This window comes from Rhinatrema bivittatum, chromosome 6 (genome assembly GCF_901001135.1).
Source record: "Rhinatrema bivittatum chromosome 6, aRhiBiv1.1, whole genome shotgun sequence".
Classification (NCBI taxonomy): domain Eukaryota; kingdom Metazoa; phylum Chordata; class Amphibia; order Gymnophiona; family Rhinatrematidae; genus Rhinatrema; species Rhinatrema bivittatum.
In genome coordinates, this window is record NC_042620.1 from 313,297,997 (window position 1) to 313,314,847 (window position 16,851).

The 16,851-nt window shown below is 43.7% G+C and overlaps 1 protein-coding gene across 3 annotated transcripts in view; it reads left to right on the top strand.

The window, feature by feature from the left end:
- PHKA1 (phosphorylase kinase regulatory subunit alpha 1) overlaps positions 1–16,851 on the top strand; it is a 278,473-nt gene that overhangs the window by 244,434 nt on the left and 17,188 nt on the right. For all 3 annotated transcript variants that reach the window (XM_029607522.1, XM_029607521.1, XM_029607523.1), the window contains 3 exons: positions 1,699–1,863; positions 3,714–3,767; positions 8,694–8,894. In XM_029607522.1, coding sequence (XP_029463382.1) covers positions 1,699–1,863; positions 3,714–3,767; positions 8,694–8,894 — 420 coding nt within the window. The remainder of the gene's footprint in view (positions 1–1,698; positions 1,864–3,713; positions 3,768–8,693; positions 8,895–16,851) is intronic.

Genomic DNA, 16,851 nt, shown 5'->3' on the forward strand with positions numbered 1-16,851 from the left:
ACATACATTGGTTGCGGTAAGGCTGTTCCTGATGGACTGAAGGTTCAATCTCTACGTTCTCAGGCGACTTCGTGGGCTGAAAGTCAGTTTGTTTCTTCCCAGGAGATTTGCAGGGCGGCCACCTGGAAATCCTTGCATACTTTTGCGAGGCATTATCGCTTGGATGTTCGTGGTCCGTCGACTGAGTCCTTTGGGAGCAGCGTAATTCGAGCGGGACTCTCGGGGTCCCACCCCATTTAAGGCAGCTCGGGTACATCCCAGCAGTCTGGACTGATCCTGGTACGTACAGGGAAAGGAAAATTAGTTTCTTACCTGATAATTTTCGTTCCTGTAGTACCAAGGATCAGTCCAGACGCCCGCCCAAGTCTGTTTTCTGAGAGTCCGCTCGTGTTTTCTGTGGCAGTGATCTACTCTTACAGGTTATACTTACAAGCATTTAGACAGTTTAAACGGTAAGTTGTTTTGAGTTGGGTTCTAATCTACTGTATAGAGTGACAGGGTTGTTTTCTATCTTTTAAGGATGTTACTGCTTGATCTGGTCAGTGGTTTTAAAAAAAAAAAAAGGGGTTGTCGGCGGAAGTGTTTATTTTGTTCCTTCTGCTTTGATATCGCATATACTGAGGGATCGCAGGTGGCACACCAGTATATCTAGGGGGTGCTTTTCAGCTTTTCTCTGACTCCATCTGCTGGAGGGGAGGCATAACCCAGCAGTCTGGACTGATCCTTGGTACTACAGGAACGAAAATTATCAGGTAAGAAACTAATTTTCCTATATTAATTCTTATCATTCTAAGTGGATTCAATACAAAACATAAAACATCAGAATCATAAAACAAATTCTTAAACTAACACACCATCAAAACATCATTAATAGACTAATCCCCCCATTTGTTGAAAGGCTTCCTTGAACAATACAAATCAGTAAACTTTTCGCACCGTGTGATACTTCCTATTTCGTACCTCGCGCTGAGAGAGAGAGACTTCATGGTAGTCAAATATTTATATCTCTATAGGAGGGCAAGCTAATAGCTCAAGGTGAGGTGTTGGTGGTTTAGGGGTCAATTTTTATATAGAGTGAGAAGTACAAACTGCACAGTATACCTCTGTGAAGATTTGACTATTGTAACGCTTTACTTCTTGGCCTCCTGGCAACCTCCACCAAACCTTTGCAGATGTTCCAGAATGCCGCCTCAAGGATACTAACCAATTCTAATCGAAGAGAACATATCACACCCAATCTCAAGAAACTACATTGCCTTCCCATTAATTTCAGAATCCTCTAAAAGTCCCTCACCATCATACACAAAACCATCCACAAGCAGTCCTCTCTCCAGCTAAACATACCATTCCACATTCGCACCTCCTCCAGACCGATCAGAACTGCATACAAAATGTCCCTACTCGCCTCCTCCGCCAAGGCTACGCTCCACCCCTCTTTAAGAAAACGCGCCTTCTCTACCGCTGGACCTTCGCAATGGAACGCTTTACCCCCCCAGAGCTTCGCCGGGAACTATGATAGCTTTCGGAATATCTCATCTATTTTTAAGTGTTTAAATAAATTCTGTTATGTGTTTAATATTATAAGACTATCTGACAACTCTACATCAGTATTAACAAATGACTTTTATTTTATGCCAGAAGCAGAATTATAATTTTCAGGCCAATAAGATAGCTGATTAGTTTTTGCTGTGTTTTTAGACTCCTGGAGTGTCTGTCTCCTCAACTGGTGATTTTCCTCCTTCTGGCTTTTCTGAAGATCATTCCAGTCGTCAAGGCCAGTGGCAGCGCAGGAGACGTCTGGATGGAGCCCTTAACAGGGTACCAATTGGCTTTTATCAGAAAGTCTGGAAAATTTTGCAAAAAGTAAGCATGAGAGTTATAACACTGTTTTTCTTTTAATTGTGCTTCTGTGCTCCACTTCCTACCTACACATATATTGCTCAAAATATAAGAAGATTTCCTGCCTCTTTGCACACCAGTGCATAAACGTATATTTGTAAGAGGATTCTTCATCTCGGGCACTCATGCATATGGGGATAATATTCAGTAGGCAGGTTAGTGGACAAGTTATCTGGCAGAAGTTATCCAGCAGAAGTTAGCCAGATAACTTGTTGCATATATTCAGTGGGATAAACGTCCAGTTGATTATGCCAGCCTAAATTTATCTGGCTACATATAACCAATAACAAAAAACCTAACCAGCTATGTTTGAATATAGTTATCCAGCCTTCTGTGGTCAGATAATGTGCTAATTAACCAGATATTTTTAAAAGATACCCAGCTAACAAAATAAAGGTTCAGAGGGTAGCCAATCCCCTCCTTCCCCCCCCCCCCCTCCTCAAAGCGTGATATTAAGGCAATGTCAGGCTGTATTCTCCTGCACCACCACCCCCCCCCCCCCCCCAAACCTCTTTAAAGATTGACAACGTGCCCGGCATTGTACACCGAACTGCAATCCCTGGTGCCAATTCAAATATGCAGTCAGGCTGCCTCCCCTCCTCCCCCTCACCCAACCACAACGAAGAATCTTGGCGCCAGCGCCCCCCAGTCCCCCGGGCCCTTCCCATCCTATCTGTCAGAGCAGCGCTGGGGGTACTGGGAGTGGGGCAGAGGGTCTCTTGCTTCCAGCTCAGATAAAAAGGGTATCAAGTGGGATGAAGAGTGTCCAGGAGATGGGGGGGGGGGGGGGGTTGAGGTGGAGCAGGTGCCAGGATTCTTCTTTATGGGTGGGGGAGGGGAAGGTGGGGAGGCAGTCCGATTGCATGTTTGGTAATCAGGATCAAGGCATGGCAAACAACGCCGGAAACTTTGTCACGCTTTGGGGAGAGGGAGGGAGGGAGGGCATTGGCCAACCTCTGTACCTTTATTTTGTTAGCTAATGACAGCGCTACTTAGCTGGATATTTATTTATTTATTTATTTATTTATTTAAAGGCTTTTATATACCGGAGTTCATGCACTTGTGCATACCACTTCGGTTTACACAGAACAAGGAACAGAAAATTACATCAAACAGATTGAACAATTAAACAAATGTACAATTACATCCAACAATTGGGTATAAATAACATGGCTAACTTAGAGTTTGAGGTAAAGGAGAGAAATAGTACCAAGTGGTAACAGAACAATGTTAATGGCTAAATAATAAATATAAATAGTAAATACAAATTCTTATAATAAATACAGGTGTTTACAGATTACAGTCTTCATGAAAAGTTAAACGGATATCTTTTAAAGATATCCGTTTAAGTAGCGCGTTATCCGCTACACAATGCCGGATAATTTTAGACCTGCTCAAAAGCAAGTCTAAATTTATCTGACTAACATACTTTATATACCCGGTATTCGGCTAGGTTAGCCAACTATCACAGCCCCTCCCTGGAACGCCCCCAAAGCACCCCTTTTATAACTGGATAGATTATAACTAGATAAGTACTTATCCGACTATAATTTAGATGAATAAGTGTCTGAATATGCCACATTTGCCATTTAGATGGATAACTTTTGTCTAAATGGCTTTTGAATATCTACCCAATATAAATCTTCTCTGCTTCTACGTGTGCATATGTATGTTTGTGTGTGAGATGAAGGTTGGTTAAAATAGTATTGTGTTTGTTGATGGGTATATAGAGCGTAAGGGAAGCTTCCCCCTCACATATGCACACCTACATGTACATTGTTATCTGACCTGGGTTTTTCCTTTCTTTTACACAGTGCCATGGGCTCTCAGTTGAAGGTTTTGTGCTCCCTTCTTCTACTACCCGAGAGGTAACCTTCTCTCTCCTACTTTTGCTGTTTTTATTGAGATGAGCTCAGTTCTAGTAGTGCTGATGTTAATTATCTAACACCATTTAGACACAATGGGCGCAATATTCCAAGTTATCGGATTTATCCAAATATTAATTATCTGATTAACTTAGCCATGCTGCTGAATATCCATTCTATGCTGCTGAATATAGCCGTATAATTGCTTGTTAAATGGTTAAATTATATCTGGATAACGTTAGACCTGCTATTAAGCTGCTCTAACTTACTTGGTTAACTTAAGCGGATAAGGCTGAACATAGGCACTTATCCGGTTATGATAACAGGGTAAATTGCTCCGCCTTGATCCACCCATTGCCCGCCCCCAAGATATCCGGCTATCTACTTAAGTGGATAAATATATATCCGGCTAAATGGCGGCCACTGAACATAGTCTGATATTCAGCGGCTGTCAATTTGTTAGAGCCCCCGGCCACGGCAGCCCGCGGCCGGGGCCCGGGTATCATGGCCACTGGCCGCGGTGGGCCGCAGCCAAGGAAAGGCAGACGGCCACGGTGAAGATAACCTACCCGAAGCGTAGGGCTTCGCTGAGGGTTCCTACGGCAGCAAGTAGTCCTCTCTGGTTCCCTTCTTGAGACCGCACCTTGAATACTGTGTACAATTCTGGTCGCCGCATCTCAAAAAAGATGTAGTTGCGATGGAGAAGGTACAGAGAAGGGCAACCAAAATGATAAAGGGGATGGAACAGTTCCCCTATGAGGAAAGGCTGAAGAGGTTAGGGCTGTTCAGCTTGGAGAAGAGACGGCTGAGGGGGGATATGATAGAGGTCTTTAAGATCATGAGAGGTCTTGAATGAGTAGATGTGACTCGGTTATTTAACCTTTCGAATAATAGGACTAGGGGGCATTCCATGAAGTTAGCAAGTAGCACATTTAAGACTAATCGGAGAAAATTCTTTTTCACTCAACGCACAATAAAGCTCTGGAATTTGTTGCCAGAGAAGGTAGTTAGTGCAGTTAGTGTAGCTGGGTTCAAAAAATGTTTACAATTTGAAATCTCCAATCAAAGTACTGCTACAACAGTGGGATCTCAGTACAGAGCTCCAGCAGCTAATGAAGCAATCTTATCAGCCTATGGCAAAAGCAGATTTAAAATATGTGACATGGAAGACACTCTTTCTTCTACCCATAAATTCAGCTCAGAGAGTAAGTGAGCTACAAGCTCTAGTAAACTATCACTGTACACCCAAATATTTAAGAATTGGGTAGCAGTGTCCCAATTCCATTGAAACCAAACCATAGTATTAACATTTTTTCCAAAACCATTTCCCACACAGCTTTTCACACACTGAACTGTAAAAGCGTGCTGTTATTCTACCTAGACAGAAAAAATCGCTTAGGAAGACAACTCGACTATTCATATCTTACGCAAAAGTAAGAAAAGGAGCTCAGTAACAAACGTTGTCTAGATGGCTTTCCCAATGTGTATCTCATTGTTATGAAGCACAGAATTATCAGATTCCACACTCAAAGGCTCATTAGTTGAGAGCTGTCACCATGACATTAACCCATCGAAACATTTCTTCTGTGCAGGATATCTGCAAAACAGTGACATGATTGTCGATACACACCTTTACTCAACACTATTGTTTAAAGCAGGAATCTCATGTAGACAGTAAATTTGGGCAGGGTATGCTTAGTAACATTGTGGTTAATAGCCAACTTCCTGCTCAACAAAAAAAATAAATAAATTACCAGCAACTCTTAACTGGGGAGTCCCATCTTTTGTGGCTTGTTTGTTATGCTTCTCCACAGAAAAAGTGAAGTTGTTTACCTATATTAGGTGTTCTCCATGGAAGGCAGAACCAACAGCCACACAATTCCTCTCTCCTCCCATGGAAGTTGAAGGCAGACTAGAGAATAGACTGAGGAGAGGTGCATGGCAGTGTTAGCACAGGAACTCCAGTGTATTTCCAAAAGAGACAAATTTCTAGGCTAGGAGAGAGTAAAGGCCAACTCGGCACTGTTGGATAACGGCACCCATCTTGTATAGCTGTTTGTTCTGCCGTCCATGGAGAACATCTGTTAACTTATAAGCACCTTTGCTTTCCCAACCTTTTCAAGGCACACCTACATTTAACAAAAATATTGTGTGGCACAACAACCTTCACAAGGCAGACAAGGACTCATAGTCAAAAGAAGAGCTAGGGGAGCACTGAAAGTTTAACTAGTCTGTCTTCCAAATTTTAAAACAAAGGGAGAGAGAAGGCAAAGACACACATGAACCCATCACAGGGGACCAGTTCCCTCTCTATATAAATGCAGGAGAAGAGAGAAGTTGATGTGATGCAGGCATCCAGTTCACTTAGTTATTTTGACCACCACACGTGGCTGCCAGAGGTCTCCACTGCTGCAATTCCTCTCAATACTCCTCCCAAAACGAGTCACATCCAGTGCATGCTCTCCCTGTCTCACCCAGCCTGGAGATAAGGTAGAGGCTGGCAGGACTCGGGGAAGAATAGGAGGGAGAAGATGAGGTGCTGTGGGCACTGTGTATGCTGAGCAAAGCAGGGCCTGGAAGAAGATGCATGCATGACTACAGATGTTCTCAGAAAGAAGCTCCTCCGAGTTTTAAGAACCATCGTTGGTGACCTGAGCACTCAGACCAGAGCCCAGGTGCTGGTATGGATCTGAGCATAAGACACTGGTGACGTTTCTGTACACCTGGTCAGGTCTGAAGGCACACCAGTGTGCCGTGACATACTGGTTGGGAAACACTGTGCTAGAGTCCTACTCATGGTTTCCACACTTTCCTAGCTGTAATAACCTGTAGCAGATTTTGGTATAATCCACAAACAGACAAACCTTTCTCGATAGTCCTTCCACAATATTGCTTACGAAAATGTTTTTAAAAATCCAGTCCAAGGACCAAGTTGTGCGGCACACCACTAGTAATGCCCCTCATCTCGAAGTAAACTCCATTTACCACTATTCTTTGTTGCTTCCCACTCAAACCAATTTCTAACCTACTCAGTCACCCTAGGACCCATACCAAGGGCGCTCAGCTTATTTATAAGTCACCAATGCAGAACTGAGTCAGAAGTCTTACTGAAATCCAAGTACACTTCATCTAGTACTCGCTCTTGATCCAAGTCTCTGGTCACCCAGTCAAATAAATTAATCTGCTAAAACCATGCTCCCTTGAATCTTGTAATCCATTGGATTCCAGAAACTGCACTATCCTGTTTTAGCAGTTATTCCAAAAACAGCGAGTCCAAAGAACTTAAGGTCTCAGTGGCTATCTGAAGTCCCAAAAAATAAAATGACTTGCACAAGGTTACAGGGGATGTCTGTAGGGAAAAGCAGGATTTGAACCCTGGGTTCTCCAATTTGCAGCCCATTGCTCTAACCACTAGGCCTTCTTCCTTTTTTTTTTGCCTTAATTTACATAGTAATCTAGTAATGAAGGCAGAAAAACACCAAATGGTCCATCCAGTCTGCCCAGCAAGCATCTTATGATAGATAGTAACTGCCGCTCCATGCAGGTTACCCCCAAGTCTTATGTTAAGGGTAGTAATATTAAAAATCAAAACCAAGCAACTGTCAAACCCATAACAAAATTACTCCTAGCAACATTTTTACAGAGTGAATAGCCTACCTGATAATTCATACAATGCTGCTGCTTGAACGTACTTTGCTTTTGGACTTGGCCATAGAACCAGTCCTGTGCTATTTCCCTAATGTCTGCATATCAGTATCCTAGACTGTAAAAGTCAGGACCTAGCATTGATAGTCGTCTGAATCCAATTCCCCTTTTCTCCCCCAACCATTGAAGCGGAAAGCAATGCTGCAGTTATGTCAAAATCATGCAAATTGATTAAGAGTACTAATCTCCAGGCCTTCTGTTACGGGTAGCAGCGTCTGCTCCATGCTGGTTACCCCCCCCCCCCCCCCCCCCCCCATGCACCTTTTTCTTAATTTTCAACTCTAGCCTTTAGGGATCCACAGTGTTTATCCCATACCTTTTTTTTTGTTTGTTTACTGTTTTTTTGTCGTCACCACCTCTTCTGGAAGGGCATTCCAGGCTTCTGCCACCCTCTCCATGAAGAAATATTTCTTGATGTTGGTTCGAAGTTGTCCCCCCCTGAAGTTTCGTATTGTGCTTCTAGTTCTACTGTTTGTATTCCTCTGGAACATACATCATTAAAACCATTCAGGTATCTGAAGGTCTGCATTATATCTCCCCTCCCCTGCACTCCTCTCTTCCGGGGTGTACATACATCCAAATCCTTCAGCCTCTCCTCCTTCCTATACAGACCCCACACCCTTCTCTGGACCCCTCTGTCTTGTCGCTATCCTTTTTCAGATACTTTTTTTTGATTTGAAAGTTCTGTGATGTTGTACCAGGGATATCCAATTGTTACAGCAAAGACATGTTATCGCAGAATCGCTGTGGTGGAGCGGCTTACTGCATGGTTGCTTTATTCTGTCTGCAGGAGTAAGTGGGGGCCCAGGGAATTTGAAGTGGGAGAGGGTGCAGGGGCTTCAGAGTTCTGATTGTGCTCTGCTACTGGCAATATGTAGATTTATGCAAACTACTTCATGATAAAAGATCTTTCTTCTTTTCGCCTCTGCTCTGGCAAACAGTCATGCAGATCAGACAAAATTGGCAGACAGACTTTCTATCTCAGATGAATATGCATATACTGTATGTTCCTGAAATAATATTCTTGTAAAGTGAGTTAGGATTCTGTTTAGATGAAAGGTAAAATGCTAAAAATTATTTTTAATGATAAAGTTAATATTAGCCTCTAAAGTTACTGTTCTGTATGTACAATGTACTGTATTCCTTCAGAATATTAAAGGAGTTAATGTCTGAGATGAACAGTCTTCCACATGAGTGAGACCAATGTCGTTATTTTGCCAACAGATGACTCCTGGTGAGATCAAATTCTCCGTGCATGTAGAGTCTGTCCTGAACCGTGTGCCACAGCCCGAGTACCGCCAGCTTCTAGTGGAAGCTATTCTAGTGCTCACCATGCTGGCAGACATTGAGATACACAGCATCGGAGGCATCATTCACGTAGAGAAGATTGTGCATATGGCCAATGATCTATTTTTCTATGACCAGGTAAGGACTGATTTTTCTTGAAGGGACTAACAAGTTTCTATCCAGGTTTGAGTTTCTAAGTAGTTAGAAACTGTTTTTCCTGAAGTTAAAAAAAACAAAAACTCCCACTGTTCAATTTATTTAAATTTGCAGTGAAAAAACCATCAGCTAAATCAGGGGTCGGGAACCCATGGCTCGCGAGCCAGATATGGCTCTTTTCAGGGCTGCATCTGGCTCGCAGACAGTGGCCACACTTTCCCGCTGACCCAGCTGCTCCCCGGTCCTCCTCCGCCCGGGCTTAAAATGCTGTCAGCCCGAGCGGAACGCGGCAGGACAGCTGGAGTCAGCGGCACCGGCCTGCTCTCTTCTTCCCGCCCCCCCCCCCCCCCCCCGCGGCCCGGAAGAGGAAGTGGAGAGTATCGGGTGCCTGCGCGGCAAGAAGAGGCCACGCTAGTGCGCTCGGCATCGGCCCGAAGAAAGAAGACTGCAGCGCGGCTCGAAGGAAAATGAAGAGCTTCAGCCGCGGCCGATGGGACTCCGCCTCCGCGAGGGCTGAAAATGAAGAGGTCAGCGTTGGGAGGAGGCTGCTGCTGCCGCGAGTTCCCGGGGTGGGGGAGAGAGAGAGTGAATGAGCGAGCAAACACATGCTTGCTCGCTCATTCACTCTCTCTCCCCCACCCCCACCCCGGGAACTCGCGGCAGCAGCAGCCTCCTCCCAACGCTGACCTCTTCATTTTCAGCCCTCGCGGAGGCGGAGTCCCATCGGCCGCGGCTGAAGCTCTTCATTTTCCTCCGAGCCGCGCTGCAGTCTTCTTTTCTTCGGGCCGATGCCGAGCGCACTAGCGTGGCCTCTTCTTGCCGCGCAGGCACCCGATACTCTCCACTTCCTCTTCCGGGCCGCGGGGGGGGGGGGGGGGGGCTGTGTGTGTGTGTGTGTGAGAGATTGCATGTATGTGAATGATTGAGAGCCTGTATATGTGAAAGAGAGTATGTCTGTGATTGAGAGCCTGCCTGTGAGAGAGAGAGAGAGCATGAATGTAAGTTTACCATTGGGAACCTGTATGTGTAAGTTTGTGATTGAAAACCTGTTTGTGTGAAAGAGTATGTGTGTATGATTGAGATCCTTTGTGTGTGAGAGAAATCATGTGTATGTATGATTAAGAGCCTGTGTGTATAAGTAAGAGAGATCATGTGTGTCTGTGTGTGATTGAGAGCTGGTTTAGGTGATGGAGCATGTGAGTGTGTGATTGAGAGCCTGTGTGTATAAGTAAGAGAGAGATCATGTGTGTCTGTGTGTGATTGAGAGCTGATTTAGGTGAGGGAGCATGTGAGTATGTGATTGAGAGCCTGTGTGTAAATGAGAGAAAGAGAGGACATGTTTGTAAGCATGTGAATGAGAGTCTGTGTGTGAGAGAAAAAGACAGCATGTATTTATGTGATTGAAGCCTGTGTGTGTGTGTAAGCGTGAAAAGATAGACAGCATGTGTGTAAATGTGTAATTAAGAGCCTATATAAGTGAGAGAGAAAAAACATGTGTATATGTGAGTACTGAGAGCATGTGTGTATAGGTGTGTCATTGAGAGCCAGTGTGAGAGAGAGCGCTGGTATGTGACTGAGAGAGGAGAAAGTTCCAAGCAAACCACCCCACCTCCTGCTAATTCAGAACAATCTCAGGACACCTGGATATCAAACGTTCCCAGGTATGCAGAGCAAAAAATTTTTTGTATCCTTATTATTTTTCATTACTGGGTTTTTGTGTCTGCTATTTTGAAATATTTTGTTGGTATCTGGAAATGTTTTATATGAGTTTTTAATTATTGGATATTCCACTCATCAGCTGTTTCGAAATATGTTCTTTTTGTTAGTACAGTTTTACTGCTGATGATTTTATATTTCTTGATTTGTTTTATAAGGATGGGTGATGTTTCTTTTTTCCTTTGTTACACTGCATACAGAGCCTCTGGCTTGTTGCAGTTTCCAATTCATTTTTTTCTGCATGCTTCTTGTTATGCGTTTTGGTCTTTTTATTCTATGTTAGGTGAGGGACAGCACGTGATTCAGGTGAGGTTTTCTGCTGGCGTGTAGTTTCTGTGTAGGACTCTATAGCAGCCTGACTTGGTCCGTTTTCCTAATAGGAGATGTATTGGTGTCTTAAGGCCTGGTGTAATATTTTCAGAGACTTATTGTACTTTAAAAGTGTGATCTTACATAAAATGCACACATTTACTTGTATTTAGTTTTAAACATATTGTATGGCTCTCATGGAATTACATTTTAAAATATGTGGCGTTTATGGCTCTCTCAGCCAAAAAGGTTCCTGACCCCTGAGCTAAATCCTGAAAAATGGAAATATTAGTACTTTGCTCAAAATTCAAAGAATTTGTGAAATTAAAGAGAACCTGATTCTGAGTCAGGGTTTTTTGAAGAGCTGCATCTGTTGCAAACGTCATGACTGTTTTGCACATCAGGTAGTGACACTTTTCTTTTATCATTTTATGCCTCCATCATACCCAGTGCTATTTAAATATCACATCCAAGCCCCTTCCGAGGGTTTGACTTTCTCACATACTGTGCTGTACCAGCCGCAGTCCAAGAATTGCCTGCACCCTCCTTTGCTGCATTAGTCATTCTGTAGATCATTAGTAATTTAAACATAAGATATGCCATAGTGGGTCAGGCCAAGGTTCATCAAGCCTAGCATCCTGTCTCCGACAGTGGCCAGTTCATGAGTACCTGACGTATTCAAAAAGTAAATCTTTCTTGTTGCTTGCTCCCAGGGATAAGCGTTGGATTTTTCCCAAATCTGCCTCGCTATTGATGTTTTATGGACTTTTCCTCCAGGAACTTGTCCAAGCTCTTAAACCCCACTATGCTAGTGACCTTGAACACACCTTGATTGTGCATTGTGTGAAAAAGTACCTTCTGCGATTTGTTTAAATATGATGTTGGTTACTTTCATGGTGTGTCCCCTTGTTTTAGATTATTTGAAAAGGTAAATAACCATCCCTTTCCCCCCCCATTCATGATTTTATTAACTTCTATTATATCCCTCTCAGTCATGTCTTTTCCGAGCTGAAGTCATCTGGTTAGCCTTTCTTCATAAGGGAGCCATTCCACCGCCTTTATCATTTGTCAACCTTCTCTGTACCTTTTCTACTTTAGCTATGTCTTTTTTGAGATGAGGTGACTAGAATTTGCACACAATACTCAAGGTGTGGTCGCACCATGGATCGATGCAGAGGCATTATTATAATCTTCATTTTATTCTCTGTTCCTCTCCAAATGATTCCTAATATTTTATTTGCTTTTTTGACCACTGTCACACACTGAGCTGAGGATTTCAAAATATTGTCAACAAGGACTCCAAGATCCTTTTTCCTGAGTGGTGATTCCTAATAAGGAAACCAGCAGTTTTGTACCTGTAGTTAGGATTATTTTTTCCTATGTGCATTACTTTGCACTTGTCAACATCAAATTTAATCAGCTTTTTAGATTCCAAGTCTCCTAATCTCATAAGGTCCTTCTGTAATTCCTCACAATCCACAGCAGTTTTAACAATTTTGAATAATTTTGTATCTGCAAATTGAATCACCTCACTTGTTGCTCCTTTTTACAGATCAGTGTTAAACAGCACAGGTCTTTGTGCCTCTGGGGAACTCCACTGTTGACCTCTCCCCATTTGGAAAAATAACCATTTTCTCTTGCTCTGTTTCCTGTCTTTTAGCCAGTTACTAGTCCACAATAGGACACTGCCTCCTATCACATTTATTAATTTCCTAAGGAAAATCTAAATATATTCTATCATCTTTAGCCACATGCCTATTTACACCTTCAAAAAAATCTAATAGATTGGTAAGATAAGACTTCCCTTTTATAAAACCATGTTGAGACTTTCCCAATTAAGCCATGTCTATCTATGTGGCCAGCAATTTTATTTTTAAGAATATCTTCTACCATTTTGCCTGGTCTATAGTTCCCTAGATCACTCCAGAATCCTTTTTGTACATTGACCACCTGCCACTCTTCAGATACTGTGGCTGTTTGAAATGATAGGTTATAGATTACTAGCACCCGGTTTGCAATTTCATGTTTTACCTCTTTCAGAACACTGGGTTGAATACCTTCCAGTCCAGGTGATTTATCAATTTGATCCATTACATCTTTCAGTTTCACAGTAATTTTTTTTTAGTTGCTTAGTCATTACCATCAAAGAACAAAGGCAAAGAATTGATTTAGGTTTTCTGCTGTTTCCTTGTCTTCCCTGATCCACCCCCTTTACTCTACTGTCATCTAGCAGTCCAGCTGACTCCCTCACAGGCATTTTGCTTCAAATGTACTTGAAAAAGGTGTTAATTTTTACCTCTCTGACACGCTTCTTTTCAAATTCTTTCTTGCCCTGTCTCATTAATGCTTTATATCTAACTTGCCAGTGCTTATGCTCTTCCCTGTTTTCCTCAATTGGGTCTGCTTTCCGTTTTTTGAAAGATGACATTTTGGCTTTAATTGTCTCTTTCACTTCACCATTAAACTATGCTGGCAATCATTTCATCTTCCTTCGACCTTTTCTAATGCATGGAAAACATTTTATCTGGGCTTCCAAGATAGTAATTTTAAGCAGTATCTATGCCTCATGCAAACTTTTAACTTTTATAACTGCTTCTTGTAATTTTTTCAAACTAATTTCCTCATTTTATTGTAAATTCTCTCTTCAAAATTAAGTGCTGTAGCTGTAGTTTTACTTAGTATTCTCCCACCAGTGATTATGTAAAATTTAATTTTATTATGATCAGGGGCATTGTTAGTTCTGGGTCCAGGGGGCCTATACCCAGAGGGTTATCAGCAGCCTGAATCTTTGTTCTCCTTTCCATTTCCCCCAGACCTTTAAGTTTGTTTCTGAGGCTGCCCCTGCTTGCCTTTTCTCTCCTTCACCTCTCACCTCAAAGTCCTAGCTTTCTTGTAATGCAGCCATTCTTCTATTCACGGCACTGATGTCTCTTCTGTGCCCATGCAGTTCAAGTGATTCTCTGTTTGAACTGCATGGGACTCTAGATACAGAACTGCAGATCTTTGAACCATGCAGATGCAGAAGAGATGTCAACGTCATGAAAGGAAGAGCAGCTGGATTATCAGTAGACTAAAGCATGGAGGTGGCAGGTGAGAGGCAGCCTCATAAACAAATTTACAGGTCTGGAAGAAGGGAGATGGGGAAGACCAGGGATTTGGGAGAATATGCCTCAGGGAAGGGGAGATGGAAGGGGGGGGCTAGGCTTCTCATATTTTATGAGTGGAGAAGGAGGGAGGAAGGAGGAGAGAATGGGAATCCCAGATTCGGTGGGGAGGGAAGTGAGGATTCCCAGTTTGTATGGAGAGGGAGTGTGAATACTCAGGGAGGAGAGGTGTGTTCTTAGATTTGATGGTTGGGTGTGTGGGTAGGAGGAAAAAGGAGAAAGTGGGGACTCCCAGACTGGGAGGAGATGGGAGACTGGGTGTGGGTGAGAGAGTGGAGAGACGGATATATGAGAAGAGCGAACACTCAGAGTTTGGGTGAGGATTGTGTGGGAAAGTGAGAACTTTTGGATTTGGAAGAGCAGGGTATCAGAGGTTGGGTGAGAAGAATAGGAACACAGCAAATAGGTGGAGGTGTTGTGGGTGTGTGTGTAAAGTGTAAGATGGATTGGAAGGTGTGAGATGTATAGGGTAGGAGAAGGGAGCTGAAGAGTGGGGAAAAGTCAAGATATGCTGTGAAGAACCTTGTTTGCTGGGAAAAGGATGAGAGGCAGTGGAAATAGATGGGTTTATAAAGAGGATGAGAGAGGGTGGAAATGGGGCTGGGGTGGAGGTGGGTGTGTAGGGAGTAAGAGACAAGAAAGGGGCTAGAGGTACGGGAGGTGCGGAGTGACAAGTTGCAGGGCTGAGGAGGAGATGAGAGACAGAAAAAAATAGTTGAGGGCTGGGGAGAAGGAGAGTACAGAGGGTGACAGTGGGAGACTAAGGAGTGAGTGAAAGACAGGAAAGGTAGAGGGGTAAGATTGGCAAGAGGGACTGGGAAGGTGATGAGTGAGAGGTGGAAAGCTGGTAGATAGATGAGAGATGAACAGGAGATTGAGAACTGGAAAAGGGTAACACTTAGCTAGGAATGGCGAGAGAGGCAGAAAAGAGGGGAATGTCACAGACAGATGTAGGGGAGGAAGTGAAGATGACAGGAGGAGGCATAAGAAATGACAAATTGACAGGAGACCCTGGAAAAGGATTTAGTAGAAGAAAGAGGAAAAGAAAGACTGGGACAAACATGATTAGAAAAATAAAATGTCCAAACCAAAATATTAGGGAAAAAAAAACCCATTTTATTTTCAGTTTAATGATTGGAATGTGTCAGATTTGAGATGTGCATCTCTGATATATTTTTTAAATTTTGCTCAATACAGGAGGAAATGCATTTATCCCAGGACAAGCAGGATGATAATCCTCACATATGGGTGACGTCACTGGACGGAGCCCTATCACGGAAAACTTTCTGTCAAAGTTTCTAGAAACTTTTGACTGGCACACTGAGCATGGCCAGCATGCCATTATCCCTCGAGCCACAGGGGTCTCCCTTCAGTCTCTTTTTTTCCACGCTGCAGTTAGCCTTGCGGTTAGGAGTCCTGTGTAATTTCTCACACAATATTTCCTTCTGGAAAAAGTAATATTCTTCAGAAAACTATCCCTTCATAGGGGTCTCCCATTCTCGGGTTATTTTTCTTCGATCAGTGACCATACCGATTTTTTGCGGTCGATACCGGTCCTAAATTTCCCCAGTGACCGCGGGCCGTCGACGGCTGTCCGGCCTTAAATTTGTCATTATGGCAACCGGGCTCAAAAAATGCCCAAATTGCCCTCGCACAATGTCAATCACCGATCCCCACATCGAATGTATTCTAAGCTTAGGTGCAGGATCTAATGTTTCTTCATGTCCTCAATGCGCTGAGATGACTTCAAAAGGTAGACTGGCCTGTCTAGAAAAATTGGAGCATCTTTTAAAATTCAACTGCTTCCATCGACATCGATGCAGTCTTCACCGGCAGGAGTTTCCAAAAAGGTAATCATAAAAACCTGCCAAGTGCCCACTATCCCCAATTCCATCCAAGGCGTCGACTAAATCTGCTTCGGTACTGGAAAACAGAACCAAGCACAGAGAGAAGCACTGACACCGGCATTGGGAAACATCCGGTGCGGGATCCGATCCGGGAGTGGGCTCAATGGTTATCGAATCTCCCCCTAAGAAGTCCAGGGTAGAAGACTCGTCGATGCCCTTAACGCCACAAGATCCAAGGCAATCCCCACCGATATTGGTGCCGGGTACTGTGCCCCCACAGGGACCTGTGGAGGAGCAGGTTTTGCCTACTCTGCCACCCCCTATAGCTGCTCTGTCCTCATCAGCTATACGGGAGGAACTGGATGGATTTATCCACCAGGCAGTTGTTGATGCCCTTCAAGAGCTTCATCCACTGGTGCCGGTTCCCACTCCTCCGCCGATGCCGGAGCCATCGATGCTCGCACCACTGCTATCTAGGCTTGATAATTTGATCCGGTGCCATGTCGACACAACCTATGCCATAGATGCCAGACACAGATCAAACACCCGAAAGACCCGATACCTGGCTCTTCGGACAACAGAGGCACCGACTGACCAACAACCATCGACGCCTCAGCCGATGCCAGGACCATCGGGACTCTTGGGATCGAGACGTCCGATTCCACCATCGATGCCACCAAGGCATAAACCAAAACCACCAATGGATTCATCGAAGACCATGCCTCCATCGATGCCATTCTCACATCCTCCTTCTAGTCCGCATCCACACACACATTATCAGATACCTGGGAGATTGTGGACACCGATTATTCTACAGAAGACATTTTGTTGGACCCTTCCTCACCAGAGGAAAGGAGAAAATCACCTCCTGAGGACCTCTCCTTCTCAAACTTTGTTCGAGAA